Source organism: Perissodus microlepis, chromosome 8, assembly GCF_051167445.1.
Source record: "Perissodus microlepis isolate ML-2025 ecotype Zambia chromosome 8, ASM5116744v1, whole genome shotgun sequence".
Lineage (NCBI taxonomy): Eukaryota > Metazoa > Chordata > Actinopteri > Cichliformes > Cichlidae > Perissodus > Perissodus microlepis.
In genome coordinates, this window is record NC_140468.1 from 7,917,474 (window position 1) to 7,932,521 (window position 15,048).

A 15,048-nucleotide genomic window follows, 5' to 3' on the forward strand; every position below is an offset into this window, starting at 1 on the left:
CTGGAAAAACACACACAGAGAGGAGATTCATCTTTGAATTCTTCCATCCGGCTGATTTCAAGCCTGTTGCCCTCAATGATAGGCTGAACACATGCTGCAGTCTGATGTTAATTCCAATGTTTTGTTTTATGTACAAACACACAAAAAAGTTATCTGCATAAACCCCAATGAATAGGGTTCTTAAATGTGCCTGTTTAAAAAGCAGACAGCTACAAATAACTTTCCGCTGACTGTTCCATTCCCTTAGGAGGCCCAGTTACTGCTCAGGGAATTTATGAGGCTTCATTGACACCATTCATAGACCTTTTACTGCCGTCCATCTGATCAGTTTGAAGCTATGAAGCTTCAGCGGACCTCATGAGAGCCATCTGTGTGTCTGCCTGTCTGCTGAGATTAAAAGCGGCCTTGTTCGCTCTGAAACTTTCTTGCTAAAGTTTTTGTCTTCTCTCAGTTAAAGTTTTGCAGCTTTTCCTGTGGGACTTTTTCGATGTGTTGAGCGTCTGTATTATTTTGTATAATTACAGTGACATTGCTGATGCTATTTGCTCCATTTAGAGCTGCGAGATTCCTCTCATGCCTCTTTCAAAGATGGGCGTACTCATATAAAAATCTTGTGCGGGCACATCCTTTGTGGCATGCGTCTGTCTTTAATTTATGTTATGGTGCACATGTCCATGCTGTAGTAAAGTGACACCTTTTAAGACATCGTCTTCATGCAAATTTGTGTGTGGCTTGACTTCCCTATAACTATCAAGTGTTACAGGCCCCACTTTAGTTTCACAACGGTGACATTGAACCCTTTTCTTCTCTTCAGCAATACTTCCCAGATGCTAAATGTACTTTCACTAACATTAAAGTCATTGTCTAACCATTACTGCGCACTAAGAGATGCAATTCCACATTGCTGCATGCTCTAAATCCACCACAAAGCTTTGGTGCATCTGATTGTGCCTCACGCAGCACATCACTTCATCCTCTTTGCTCTCTTATTGTTGATAAAATGATTAGGCCCTCAGTGTGAGTGCATGTTGGCGTAAATGATTTTGATGTATGGCAGAAGCTGAGCTTGATTTAGTCTTTGACTACATTAGCTGCCAATCTTTGCTTTCTTTCCTGACCATGATGGACACCCACAGGATCAGAGGTCACCTATGTGTAGTGATGACCTTGACCCAGTCTTGACACTGGCAATGGGTCGGTATGGTCAGTATTAGAAAGTGCTAGGTCTGTAACCTCAATACGGTTCTGGGTATTCACATGATAAATGAATGGCTGTCTCATAGGGGTGGAAAGGGGGGAAAAAGACATTGTGTCCACTTTGACCCCTTCAAACAGCGCTCCAGGGAGAGTTGGGGCCTGAATCTGCTTTTAGGGTTATAATGTAGCCTCCGGAGGCTAGGGATCATGTTCCTAAATAACCTTCAGACATCCTCGGGGATTTATGGAACCACTGGACTAGAAGTACACCTTGGATTAGGGTCAGGCTTGGAGTATAGTCAAGTATTGTGCAGGAGTTGAAGCAAGAGTAGTCCTGAATGTGTCTACACATGTGAGTCTTTTGCACACAGACCTGCATGTTTATGACTGTTATAAAGTGTAAGAGGTGAGATCTCTGTGTGATCTGACCAGCTAATGCAAATCTAATCTTAGCCAGCTGCATGCCTTCAGCCCTTTCAGCCTCATCTGCTTCTTTCTTCTCCAGCTGAGGGACACATTATTAAAGCTACAAATTACCAAGACCCAGAGGTTCTTCCACTCATGGTGATAGCAAGCAGATGGCAGAAAAGCTAAGAGAGACCCATCTTTTCTCCCCATCCCCATCTCCTTACATAAAGCACCATTTGCATTTCATGAGCCTTAATTGCGTCTGTTGCCCTCCTCCCCACCGGCTCTGCGATTTTGTGCCTGTCACTGTGCACCCCTGCACCCTTGAAGAAGCTGTGATAGATTAAGGTAGGCCTTCTGTTTGTATCCCCTTCATTGTGTTTCAGAAATTAGAAAATATTATCTCCCAGCCGAGTCAAAGTCAAAAAAGGGATGGCTGTGGGGGGTTGGAGGCTGGAGTGCAGGATTTGATAGTGACATTGGGTGTGATAGGAAAAGGCGGGGAAAATTTTTAAGGTATTAATGGGGAAAGTGATTATTATAAAAGCTAGTCCTTGACCCTGTGACGGGAAAACAATGACGCATGGAATCCCCAGACACCTATAAAGCACTGAGTTAATAATGCATATCAGTTAACAGTTGATGGGCACAAAACAATGATTTTGTGCTCTTTTTAAGGCTTTTTTTTTTTTTCATTTCTTTTTTCCCTGCTATTCCAAAACATGCATCAGTATGAGAATTTACAGAAATACTGAATAAAAATGCTTAGAGTTTATGATGTTTGCCAAATAATGCTACAATAACCAGAAAGAAAGTCAAATGACAAACTATGACTAGTCATCATCAGTTAATTTTCAGACCAGTCTGGTCTGGTGTCTGTCTGGTTGTGTTGTTGTGTCGTGGGCCATATGAGCAGACAGAGTTTCAAGTTTACAGAAAAGGGATATTTAGATTATAGAAAACAATGCGTGGCTTAAAACTAGTCAGCACAATCAAAAAGAAGGAAGTACAAATCTGATATTTTGTTCCATGCTCTAATGCATTGCACAGGTTTATATTTATCCCAGTAATATTGGACATTGGGGCAATTTAGGATTATTTATCTCTGTTAAAATAGAAGGGGATTACCACAACATAAATGGTAAAACAAAAACCTGACATTTTACCAGCTAGTCGGATACAGACAGGCAACAAATTAATGCAAAACCTCTGAATAAATGAATGAATAAGCATAATCTGTAAGGCAATTTCATGGAATGGTTTGATGACCATATAAATTGTGTGAATCGTTTTAAATCTTAAACCTAGGTAAGCACCTTTGGGTAATTTTGTGTTAGACATCGCAGAAATAAGGAAATATCTTCAGAATTAATGATGGGAACCATCTAGGCCCATTGAAGTGTATACAGATGATGCCAAACAGCATTTTAAAGCTACTTGTTGTAAATTCTTGTGTTTGGAAGGTTTTAGACTATTTTTAATCTTAACTTGACAACTTATTTTATGTTCAACACGTTCACTGAGCAGTGAAGCAGAAGCGAGGCTAGCTGCCCTTATGTAATACTGATTTGTACCACAAGGTGGTGCAGCTAGTCAGTACATAACCTTCATTTAACCAGGCAAATTTAGAGAAATTGTAATTTACAATAGCATGGATGACCCTGATGAAGGCCACAAGCCGAAACGCGTTGGTCAGACGATATAGTTGTTCCTCTTCCCTTTAAGTGTTGTTGGAGTTCCTGCATTGGGATTTTTTTCATCCTCTCCATGCACCTTGGAAGTAGGTGAACTTGTGCCAGAAATCTTTGCTGGAATTTACAATGGCAGACTGGTAAAAAGTGACAGTATACTCAATATAGTTGTAACTGTAACCTGTTGCCCATTTTCAATTTCTTCACTGTCTGCTCATTTGACTTGACTTGATTTTGTTAGTTTGTTTTTTACTTTGTTTTTGTCTTCTTTTTTTTTTTTTTACTTAAATTTTCATTTAACTCTGTCCCTTAAAATAAAGATCTCTTTTTTGTAAAGAAGTACTGGTCAGTTCTGTTGTGAGCTTAGGAATTTAAATTGCAGTCTGTAGTCTCTCTATCTCTTTTTTTTAATCTGGCTTTGTTGTATTATTAATAATGGTAATAATACTTTATCAAATGGAGAAGAGTAATCTGTCTTCTACCTTTGCGTCTGATGATGTCTTGTGCAGAAGAAGCTTCATAATGGCTTTGGAGGAGGCACATTTATCAGTCTGACTAAAGTAGACTAGTTGGCAGAATCACCCCCCTCTACCTCATAAATGCATACTAATGGCAGTGATGTACCGTCACAAACAAGCTGAGTTCCAGACAAACCTTAATCATCATATAAGGCGTTAACGAGGTTTGACACACTTCATTAAGAAAAGAATATGATCTGCCACACCCACCAGAGGCTATTTCGGTCTGTCTCCCTTCTCGGTGCAATGGTAGATGGTGAAATGACATGCAGTGCTCCAATTGTACCACACAGCGGCAGTGTTTGCTAATCTAGTATGAGACATATAGTAAATGTTGGCATTGCTACTGTGTGCTTCCACTGGATGGCAGTATTGCACAGGACATGCAAAATTTTTAAGCCTGTAACTATGTATATTGACCTAAGGAAATTGAACACCATGATGACATAATACATTGGAATGGTATAATGTGGTATGCACATCTGTACACACAGAGACTTTCCCAGTCTGTAAACAACAACAACACACACCCACACGCTCGCAGACCAGAATGCAGTGTTCCCATTTAACCCAGTGCTAGAATGTCAGAGGGGGCAGTAGTAGGAGACTGTGACCGCCTGAGCCTGCAACAAGAATCCTTCTTTAGAGTGTACTCTTTCACTGCTGGAGATTTAGACGCATCATCAGCTCAGTGCAAAAGTGCTAGCTGAGGAGTGACTGTTACAGAAATAGAATATTCAGACTCCATTAGTCAGAATGGCTGAGTGTTCTTCAGATTGAATAGATATGTTATAGATGTGTGCACTGCGACTGAAAGACACAGTAAGCTCCATTAAGGTGGCAAGAATCATCCTTTAATGGTTAAATTCAAAGTAGCTTTTGGTAATATCAAGAGCATTTGGTTTTGGTGTAAACATAGCACAGCTGAAAGTGGCAGCTTTACACAAAATAATCAAGAGGGCAGTTGTCATTAGAGGCAGTCTCTTCTAACTGGACCCAATGAAGAGCATCATGCTGAAAAACCATAGCAGACTATTATCTAGTGTAAGCTCAGAATGAAATACTTGAATCCAACACAGTGTAGTTCTTTTTTGGAAGGGGAGAGGATCTCAGAGGAGATGCCATCAAGTGGAGGACAGATGCCTTCTCATTAGTGTTCAGAACATGCTCCCAGTCCTCTTAATGTCTGATGTCACGAGAGACACAGTATACACTGAAACGCTATCTGCGTGTTTTGAATAGCTGGCATCGTGCGCCGTGTGGGTGACACAAGTCGCATACAGCATTTGCAACCACATGCACTAACCTAGGTTTGACTGGCTAAATTGCACACAGACATTTACAGGCTGCATTTCAGTTGCCGATGTCTTCGACTGATCTCGAACAGTTTCACACACATCAGTAATAGCAAATATGCCACGACACATGGGTAGTAATCATCATTTTCCACATTAAGCTTTTGTAGCTCAGAAAAGTGTGTCTCAAAGTTTACGGGCAAACAGCAAAATGACTTCTGCAAAATGTAACAGTTTACTTTACATGCATAAAGTGTTGCAGTCCCTTGTAACAGTGGAATACACAGTATTAGATAATGTGAAAGTAGTTTTATTTAGTAAGTGAGTGTTTTAGGTTAGATTGTCATAAACATTTGTTATGCACAACATATAAACAGTAAAGGTTTTATACAGTAGACAAAAAACCATCTAAACGTCAGTGGGCAGAGACTGCAGCATGTCAAACTTCAAGTATGTGAAACAGACAGTTGTATCATTACTGCAAACCTCTCTGTCCTTTTATCACTTAATAGAGTTAATATTTCAGTCATGTTTTTCCTATCATCTCATATTTTATATGGCTTCAACTTGGTGGCATTTATTCTAGTAGCGTTAAATGTATAACTTCTTCCTTTAGGTATAATGCCCCACAGTGATTATGCTCTTTCTGATATTTTTCTACAAAGACTTCTTGAGAATTGAACAGCCATACGCGCGAGGCGAACACAAACATCAGAATGATGGAAAATTAAGGCAAACAGAGCTGAAAAATAAAAGCTTATTTAAAGTTCTTTCTCTGTGATCAGACTATAAACTCGCAGAATAATACTGACATTCCATTCTAAGTGACTTTCGATTTCATTAGTGCACCACCCCAACCGTGTTTATCCGCCGTTTACAGTAGCTGATAAAAGGGGGAAAAAAATAATCAGACACTGCAAAGTGAAATCGGCTGTGTTCCCTAAAGAAGCAGCCAGGCACTAGATGTAGAAGTGCACCGCTGGCTGAGTCTCACTTTAATTAATGGCAAGCTGTTTGACTCTAAACAATAACAAAGCAACTCTGCTGTAAATGATTGCTATCAGTAATAGGAATGATAAATACATAGCACCATCTTTTGTTGAAAGTAAGAAATAGAAAAAAGACTGAAAACAAATACACTTAAACTTGCAAATTCACAAATAGAAAAGGACCAAATCCATATTCATGGCTATGCTACATCCATGGATGTTACCACTCTCTTTTGTAAAGCAACCCTGTCGAAAATGCTTAATTAACCTCTCTATTTCTATACATGCACTTTGGTTAGTATACTTCAAGAAACACTTTTTTTCTCTCTTACTTATTACTTGGCAATTACCGAAACAAAAAAGGCAAAAAAAAAAATCCCACAACAAAAATAGTCTATAATTATTTCATCATTACAAACAAAGACTGAGGCACTTAATCAGCTAAAATAAAGCTCATAGTATCCATTGACAGAGCAACACAAAAACTATGTACATATATGTAAAAAGTGTTATAAATATGTTTTAAACCATAGATACTATATACATCTTTAAACTGAGACAGTATTGGTGTTTTCGTGTTTTGGTTTGATTTTTGGTATTAATCCCCCCTTCTGTGAACTGGGTGTTTTGGCCTGGTGGCTCCACTGGTAGTTGGGCGTCACGAGTTATACTTCAGAGGGGTACTGATAGCACTTGCAGTTGGGCGGGGGGCGGGGGGCGGGGGGGGGGGTTACTGGGAACAGTGGGATGGAGTGACGGCTCATTCTCGCTTCCTCAAGATGACATAGATGAGTCCGCTGATCAGCGCCAAGGGGAAGGCCACCCACGCCAGGATGTAGGAGTAGCCAAATGAATTTCCCTCCGGCACCCATTCTGGACTCATCACCGTGTAGATGATGGCTCCGCTCATCACAAACAAACCTGCAAGGGGAAAAAGGTGACTTTTTAATAATACTGGCCATAATCATCTTAGTGTTAGATCAGGTTTCTGTGTGTCTTGTGTCCTGGGCTGAACCCTGCTTGGCGGCAGTAACGAGCAGGTCAGTTTCCCAGAAGGCATTCCCCCGCATTACATCACACTTTTTCATGCTTGTTGAACCCCATTGTAGCCTATGTAAGCTTTTCCAGCTCTGCCCACCGACCAACCTTGTCTGACATGGCACGATCTGTTTGTCAGACCCCCCATCCTCCCACGCCACACCTCCCACCGCCAGCCTTACTGACATTTGAACACTGCGCGGCTGGCAGTGTTCCCAGTGTCATTCCTGTTTGGCTGAGTGGGCAACTGGGTGCCAGGCAATGTGCTGGCACCGTGGAGAGAAAACCTGGGATTTTGTAAAGGGCTGCCAAGAGAGAACACAATGGACTTGCAGTAGAGATGCTCTCTGGCCAAAGGGCATGGAGTACAATGAACAAGGGGAGTATAAAAACCATTAGTAACTGGCTCATACCCCCTAAATCTGATTCTCTCCAATAGAACATGGAAAGTGAGCATCCACTAATGGTTTCTTGGTGGTGGTGGATTTGTACTGTATGAGTAGCACCTTTTGAGACTACCCAAGTGTTGCTGTGTTATTAATGCAGGTCAGAGTAGTGCGGAAGCTAGACTACCAGTCAAAAGTTTGCATGCACTTCTCAGAGGGTACTGCATGGCAGAATGCTATGGTAGCCATTTTGGTTACTCTATGCAAGTCACTGACTCTGGATCCAGCAAAACAGCCCCAGACCATCACGCTTCCTCCTTCATGTTTGACATTTGATGTCACATGTTGGGGAACCATCCTTTTGCTTACGTGTCGGTGTAAAGAAAATCTTGGCTGATAAACCAAAGATTTCAAATCTTGATTCATCAGTCCATGACACCTTCTTCCAGTCTTCAGTAGTCCATTGGCTGTGTTTCATGGACCAGGCAAGCCCTTTTTTTCTTATTCTGGCATCTTAGCAATGGCTTTCTTGCTACAGCTCAACCTGTCAAACCTTCAACTCAAAGCCTTCTCTTTACAGTCAAAAATGAGACTTGCTTACCACGATTACTCTTGAACTGAACGTTTAAAGCTGTGGTCTTGTGAATTGGCTGTCACACAACCTGATGACTCAACTTCCTGTCAGAGTTTCTCCAAGTTTCTGAGTGCCTTTTAATGGTGAAGGTGACTGTACTCACTGACACATTGAGTTTCTTCACCATTTCTCTGACAGGAACAACCTACACTTTCAAGCATTATGATCTTCTGTCTCTCTTCCTTTGTTAATTGCCTTTTACTTGCAATTTTTATAGCAACACACAACTTTTTGCAGTACAATACTCATACTACCCTACACGTGGATAGATGAGGTTATAAGTAGTCAATGAAAGTTGGGACACATTTGATGAGAGCTGTTTAAATTTAAATTTTAAAAAAAGAACTGCGGTGTTCTAAAACATTTCAGTGACCGTGTATATTAGTCATTCTTGGGAAAATAAAGAACATTTCCATTTTCCAGCTTCTCAAAATTGAAAAAAAAAGCTGATTTATTTGGTTGATACTGTTATCAATGAAATGCCTCATTTTTTAAATACATTTTTATTATATTTACTCACGTAATATAAAAATTATGTGAATGTGTCAAGGGTGATGAACTCACTGGCAAGGATCTGGAAGGTTCCAGTGAGGAAGAAGCGTCCACCCTTCTGCAAAGTGAAGAGCTGGCAGAAGAAGAGGAAGAGAGACAGGCAGCTGAAGATGATGGATAGGATCATGACAGCCTGGACCGACTGAATCCACTCTGCAGGGGAGAGAGGGGAGTTGAAAAGAGAGAGAGAGAGAGTGCTGTCAGCAACAGCACGCCAGTCATCATGAACCAGAGTATAATAGATGTTTGATTGACTTAATGAACACACAACAAGATGAGAAGACACAAATGAAAAAAAATCCAAACCCAAAGTGTACTGTGCCCCTGCTGAATTTAAGCATCCTCACAAATAAAACATAATGAGGCAGCCCTTGCATTGTGGACTTCTGGGAATCTATAATGGATCCTTAACAATGAAACTTAGGTATCTTATTTCTAAAAGCTCTGTGAGCCCCTCACAGTAGGACCTATGACTAAATGTGCCATATTGATTTTTCCTCCAAGGCCAGGCTTCTAGAAGCTATTAACCCATTAGACACCTGTATTGACAGAGTCCACCATGCACCATCTACTCTACTGGTGCTCAATCTCCATGTATGGTTGTGTGTTTTTGCGTTTTACTCGTGCTGCCATTCCAGGAATCATTGGACTTCCAAGCAGTGTCTATTTCTTGACTGATGGTTTTCCATGCTTACTTCCTACCCCATCAGGCCCTATCAGGTTTCTCACCTTACCTCACTTCCTGCCCCACAGGTTTCCTGAAGCACTCGCGCTTTCCCTTCCTCTATATACTTATTTAGTCTTTCTCTTTAGTCATGTTTACTATTTCTATTTTTGTGCTCTTATCTCCCTAGATCTGTGTGTATTGGCATAAGTTGCAAATGCCACTCACTAGCTGCTGTCCAGTCCTGACGCCTGCAAGTACTCCAGATAAGTCTTTAAAATATGTATTTCTGTAATATAACTCAATCTGTATGCATGCCTCTGCGAAGGTTTGACATTGAAATATATGGATTTGTCTACTTCAAAATTCTCATACATCTGTGATTTATTGATTCTCTTACTTTTTTTTAAAATAAGAGGCATATTGCGGTTTTAATGGAGGCGCACTTACAAAGTGGAAAAAAGGCACAGTGCATAATTTATTAGTGCTCGTTCTCAAGAACAACAAGGATGATTAAGCAATAAAACAGCTTACTTTGTGTGATGTTTTTCACTTTAACTGACCGCATTTTAACTCAGCATTACAACTATTCATTACCCCGTAACACATTTCATGCATTTTATTCTGTGGCCGTTTAAAAAACAATCACAGTTTTTCTGGTGAAACTGCATGATGACTACATAGAGTTACCAGCTCGGAGTCAGGTTTCCTACAATGACAGCAGCAGAGAATGTCCTGAGGACCACTGGCTCATAGATGAGATATGGGAAGAAACATGACACATTGCAAATCTCCATCCACAAAATGTCGCCAGCTTGATACCACACCCACGCAACAATTAGATTCCACTATGATAACCGTGTTTTCAAATGTTATATATAAATCTGTGATAACATTTTGTGAATGCAGCGACAGTACACTGCTTTCTAATAAACAGCCCTCCAGCCCTCCTTCCTTCCTTCTTTCCTGACCAGTAGTAGGAAACAGTGACATCGCGCATTTCCTGGCATGAGGCGTGCTTCACGGTTCAAAATAACACAGAAACCCAAAGGGACTCGCATTCAAAAATGAACATAAACTGGGTCTGGGTTCATTATTATTACGGAAATAACTTCCAGGAAGAGCAACTAAAGGATTCTGCTGAAATTCAAAACAGGAAAGTAACTGTTGAAGCTTTTCCCAAAACAGTAAACAGCAAAAATAAAACTGCTGTAGTATTCCCTCACTTGTTTATGTGGTGTAGGTCTGTGCTGGGGCAGCAGACATTCCTCGACCGCTAAATTTAGAGCAAGTAAATTTTGTGAAGTAATTTTCCTGGCTGCAAGCACGTGATGTTTAACTCACTCAGCATTTGATAACTGTGGCATCACAAGTGTGTGTGTGTGTTTTTCTTTTCTTTTTTTTCATGGCAACACTGAAGGTTTAGAAATTCCCTAAAAATAACTGTGATGCCCATGATTATGATTTGGTTCAGAGGAAAGTTGATTGCTCAGCAAAGCTTCCAAAAGCTCTTTTGAACGCAGGCTTGGCCCCAACGTGCGAGCAGACCACTATCTTCCATCTCTCAAAGCCAAAGCAAAGAGCTGGGAACAACACACGCGCCTTCTTAAATAAACACTCTGCGTCAGTGCACCAGTGAAAGCAAGTCAAACAAACTGACTGCACCATCAAACTACCTGGCAGAGTGTGCAACCACTGCTGCCCCTGACAAAATACACACTGGCTGAACGCAGCTCATACTAGACAAATGACATCAGCCAGCTACAGCCAGCAGCTCTTGCAGCACTGTGACGGCACTTTTAGTAGCAAAACATACAGCTGATGCAGAGTGAACTTTCAGGAAGAGGAAAATATATCACTCTTTGACTGTTTTGACATTGTAAAATATTTGTATTTAGTGTCTACTATCAATATGAATATCAGTATTTCTAATTAAAGCATCCAGTGTCTGACTTTGTGTACATAAATCTCCTAACGCTGCACCTGCTGCCTTAAATTGTCCTAATGATCCCTGCAAGCTAACACGGGACACTAAGATCTTAGTCTGGGCGTGACCCACTATCAGCATGCTATGTTCTGCTCATGGTGGTCCAAGGTTTCCCTGGTTTCAAACACACACGCACATAGATTTAAAACTTTAAATACTCTTTGCAGCCCCACCCTGATTCTCCACAGCTCTGTTACTATGGACTCCCAACACGAGACCTGAATATGGACATCGCACCACGACTATTTATACAGTGGCAACCTATCAGCTAGCACTTCAAAACAGCACTGCCACATTCTCTGCCCTAGATGGCACCACAGTTCCAGAGTAACTGTGACACACCCACACCATAGGGTAGGTAAATGATGGATTTTTAAAGTAAACCAAGTTTAAAACTGAGCTTCAGAGAGAACAGAGCAGCATGTAAATTCCCAGTAAATTCCCCAGCCACTGTATTGTCAACAAACAGTTTAAAGGCAAACAGCAAAATATAAGTGAGGCTGGTATCTGACCTCCAGTTGATGCTGGGATACATCCAGAGGCGGTAGTACAGTTTGTCCATAGGTCTGATGTGGTAGATTCACCTGTTGTCCATACCTGGTGGCAACAACATACAACTCAGTCAATAAGAGAAATAGATCTCATTGGCATAGTTCTATTCCTAAGACACACATAAATAAGTTGAATAATAATTATTTTATGTTTAGTGGTGGAGGTAAAACATCCATAACGGCTCCAAGAGAGTCAGTTTGCATGTAATCCTCCACGATATCTTATATCTTCAGGATATTGAGTGCACATGCATGCCTTTCTAATTGCTCCTGCTCTGTGTGCATGCTCACTATGACATCTGAACAAACAGAGACACGGGTAAACATGTCATTTTCACTCACGCTGACAATTGTTGACACAAAGAGGAGAACCAGAGCAGCGAGGTGCAGGAAGATGATTCCAAGTAGCAGGAGCAGCATCTTTACAGATGATCTGGAAAGCAGTGAGTAGAGGAGACGATCAGACGGTCAATGTACGTGTGCGTGTGTATTTGTGTGGATGTCAGATTGGTGGGATATGGGTGTGTCGCTGCAGCACGTTCAACGCGGACAGCCTTTTAAGAAATTTTATCTCAGCCTGTCTGTTTGAGATGACAGGATCCTTCCATAACATCACTTTCAAAAGACAGTAAATAATTAAGGATATTCTTCATATAGTCAGAGGTGTGGTGCCTTTGAGTCACAGCCAGTGTAACAGCAAGTTTGTCAATATGATTAAACTTTAAAGATTATCTCAGGAGGGACCCTTTTTGCTTTAACTTGTTCCAAACAACACAAAATCTTGGCTTTTTTAAGCAAAAATAAATAAATAAAAAAATAAAAAAATAAAATAAAATAATAATACGTCTTTTTTTTTTCTTTGAAACTCCTTAAATCCGCCATGTATCATTTACAAAACTGCATTTATTTCAGCTATATTCGGTTTTTTGCGGGTAGCAAAATGACTTGTTAAAACAAAGCGAAGGAAACACGATTAGACAAAGGCTTATTAATTCTGTCTATAGTTGAAATTAATATGCTAAACTTAATGCCAGTTTATTTGCGGTGACAGCTCAATTCCCCCGTGTCTGTGTGTACGCGCAATGAAGCAGTCTGCGCGGGGAAAATCTCGTTTCTGCCTTTAATCCGCCGGAACTGCCTGAGTGCGCCTGAACGTAACTAAGTTTAGAAAAAAGCAAAGTCCACTTACTTCGAGCGTAGAGCTTGTATGTCCACAAAAAGAGAAGCAAAAGCAAGTTTGCCCGAAAAAGAGTCCGACAGCGGTAGTCCTCTGTCCTAAAAGTCGCTCTCAGACTAGATTGATGCCAGGACTGACGTTCTGTTATAAAGTCTCATTATGGAAGAACAACGCCCTGCGTGCGTCGCTGCGTCATGGAGTGACCCTCTGGTTCACAGCCAGTGTTCCCAATATAGACGCGCTATGCGTAATGCCATGGGTTGCCTTAGTTACTAACTTACTGTGTGTAGTAACCTGGTAATAATTGTTTGGCTGTCGTGGTAACTAAGAGCAACTATGTGATTTCGAGGTTTCTCTTTCATTTTTTGTTGTAGGTATTAGGAATTTAATTTGGAGTTCCATATGGTAGATATTTATAAGTAATGTAATAAGACATCTGAAACTTTCTTTTTTGGCATATTTATAGTTTATATCATTAAATAATAAGGGGATTTATTTGAAAATCAAGCACAATTGTCCAAGAATTGCAAGACATTAGTTGTTTTTTTTTCTTAATTTACGTTCATTTCTTGTTTATGCAAGGAACCTAAACAAATAATAAATAAATAAAGACCTTTTTCTGGTCATATATCGTATGTAATAGCTTATGTGTTTGTGGTACAACACTGTAAGGCAATGAAAAGCAACGTTTCCTTGGAAACCACGGGAGTCAGAGTGACAGACTCGGTTGTAATGTTTTGCAATGTGATGTGGCGTGGGCCTTCTCCCTCTGGTAATCATGCACTATGCGCTGTGACTCACTGTGTGCGTGAAAGTGTGGATGGGCATGCTCAGCACACCACAAGTGAGAGATAGCATCTGGGGCTCTCCTCTGTTTGACGTGACTCATTTCCAGTGGGAGTGTGATGGTGTTCCACCCTGAACAAGGACCACAGCCCCTGATGTTAAAAGTATGCACTTTGGTCAGTTCTATAAACGTGTGTGTTGTAACGAGCGTAATTCAAAGAAATATATTCAGGGAGTTAACCATGAAAATATTATACAGTATAAATTGATGGCCTTATCTCTTTCTCCCTCTGGATCGTGTTCAGGGCAGAATTACAGAGATACAAGATAACCAGTACATACTACGATCATTTAGAAAAGCAATTCTTTTTGATTGATTCTGCCCTTCGTTGTACATGTTAAAGGCACCATTTCTAATAAAATTCCTCTTCCAAACATTAAAAGACGTTTGCACTAGCTTCTTGGCTGGGCAGCACAAACTTATCAAACTTTCCTCACATTAGCAGGCTGGTGGAGTAGCTTAGGGTGTAACTGACCTCCCATAACCCCCTGTCAGTGTCCACTTTCTATTCTTCAACACTTAGCTTACACTTCCTGGATTCTGCTATATTTGTTCCTCACACTCACATGAAAATGAGGTGGGACAGTTAGAGGAGCAGATCAAGTGCTGCTCTTAGTCAGAGCTTTGGGACTCCTTGAATCCAAGTTTTTGACATGATTAGCCTGAGTTGCATCAAGTACCTCTTTGCATGTTGTGATTGTTTTGGTATGTGTCACTGATATCTGCTGTGTATTTAACCCAGAGTAGCTCTGGTTATCAGGCCTGAACTCTGATCGTATGAGCTGTGAAATGGTCAACAATAATGGTTTACAGTGACATTCAGAGGAGAGGTCTCGTTAAAACCGTAGTGCAGCCGTGTAGGCCCTCCTCATTCCCATCCCTTATATGTCAATGTTTGTAAAAGACTGACAATCAGTGGGCTGAAAGGACACGGGAGTGTTAAGTTTACTCCGTTTGCTGGGGTTGAAGCCAAGCACTCTGGGAAGAGCCACATAGCAAACATTCAGAGTGAGATACTGAATAATGTTACATTTGGAATTAGCTCCTAACATTTCATCTCTGTCACTAACATGGCTTCACATAGCTTCACGTTAGCACATACCAAAACCATAGA

General features: G+C 40.7%; 1 protein-coding gene across 1 annotated transcript; it reads right to left on the minus strand.

Moving 5' to 3' along the window:
- Positions 1–4,646: 4,646 nt before the first annotated feature.
- pmp22b (peripheral myelin protein 22b) lies at positions 4,647–13,243 on the minus strand. Its single transcript, XM_084937289.1, has 5 exons — positions 13,100–13,243; positions 12,253–12,343; positions 11,872–11,956; positions 8,721–8,861; positions 4,647–7,019 (listed from the first exon to the last, which is right to left on the minus strand). Exons 2-5 carry the CDS (start codon positions 12,328–12,330, stop codon positions 6,859–6,861), a joined length of 465 nt encoding a protein of 154 aa, XP_084793415.1. The 5' UTR covers positions 12,331–12,343; positions 13,100–13,243; the 3' UTR covers positions 4,647–6,858.
- Between the last annotated feature and the right edge of the window lie 1,805 nt (positions 13,244–15,048).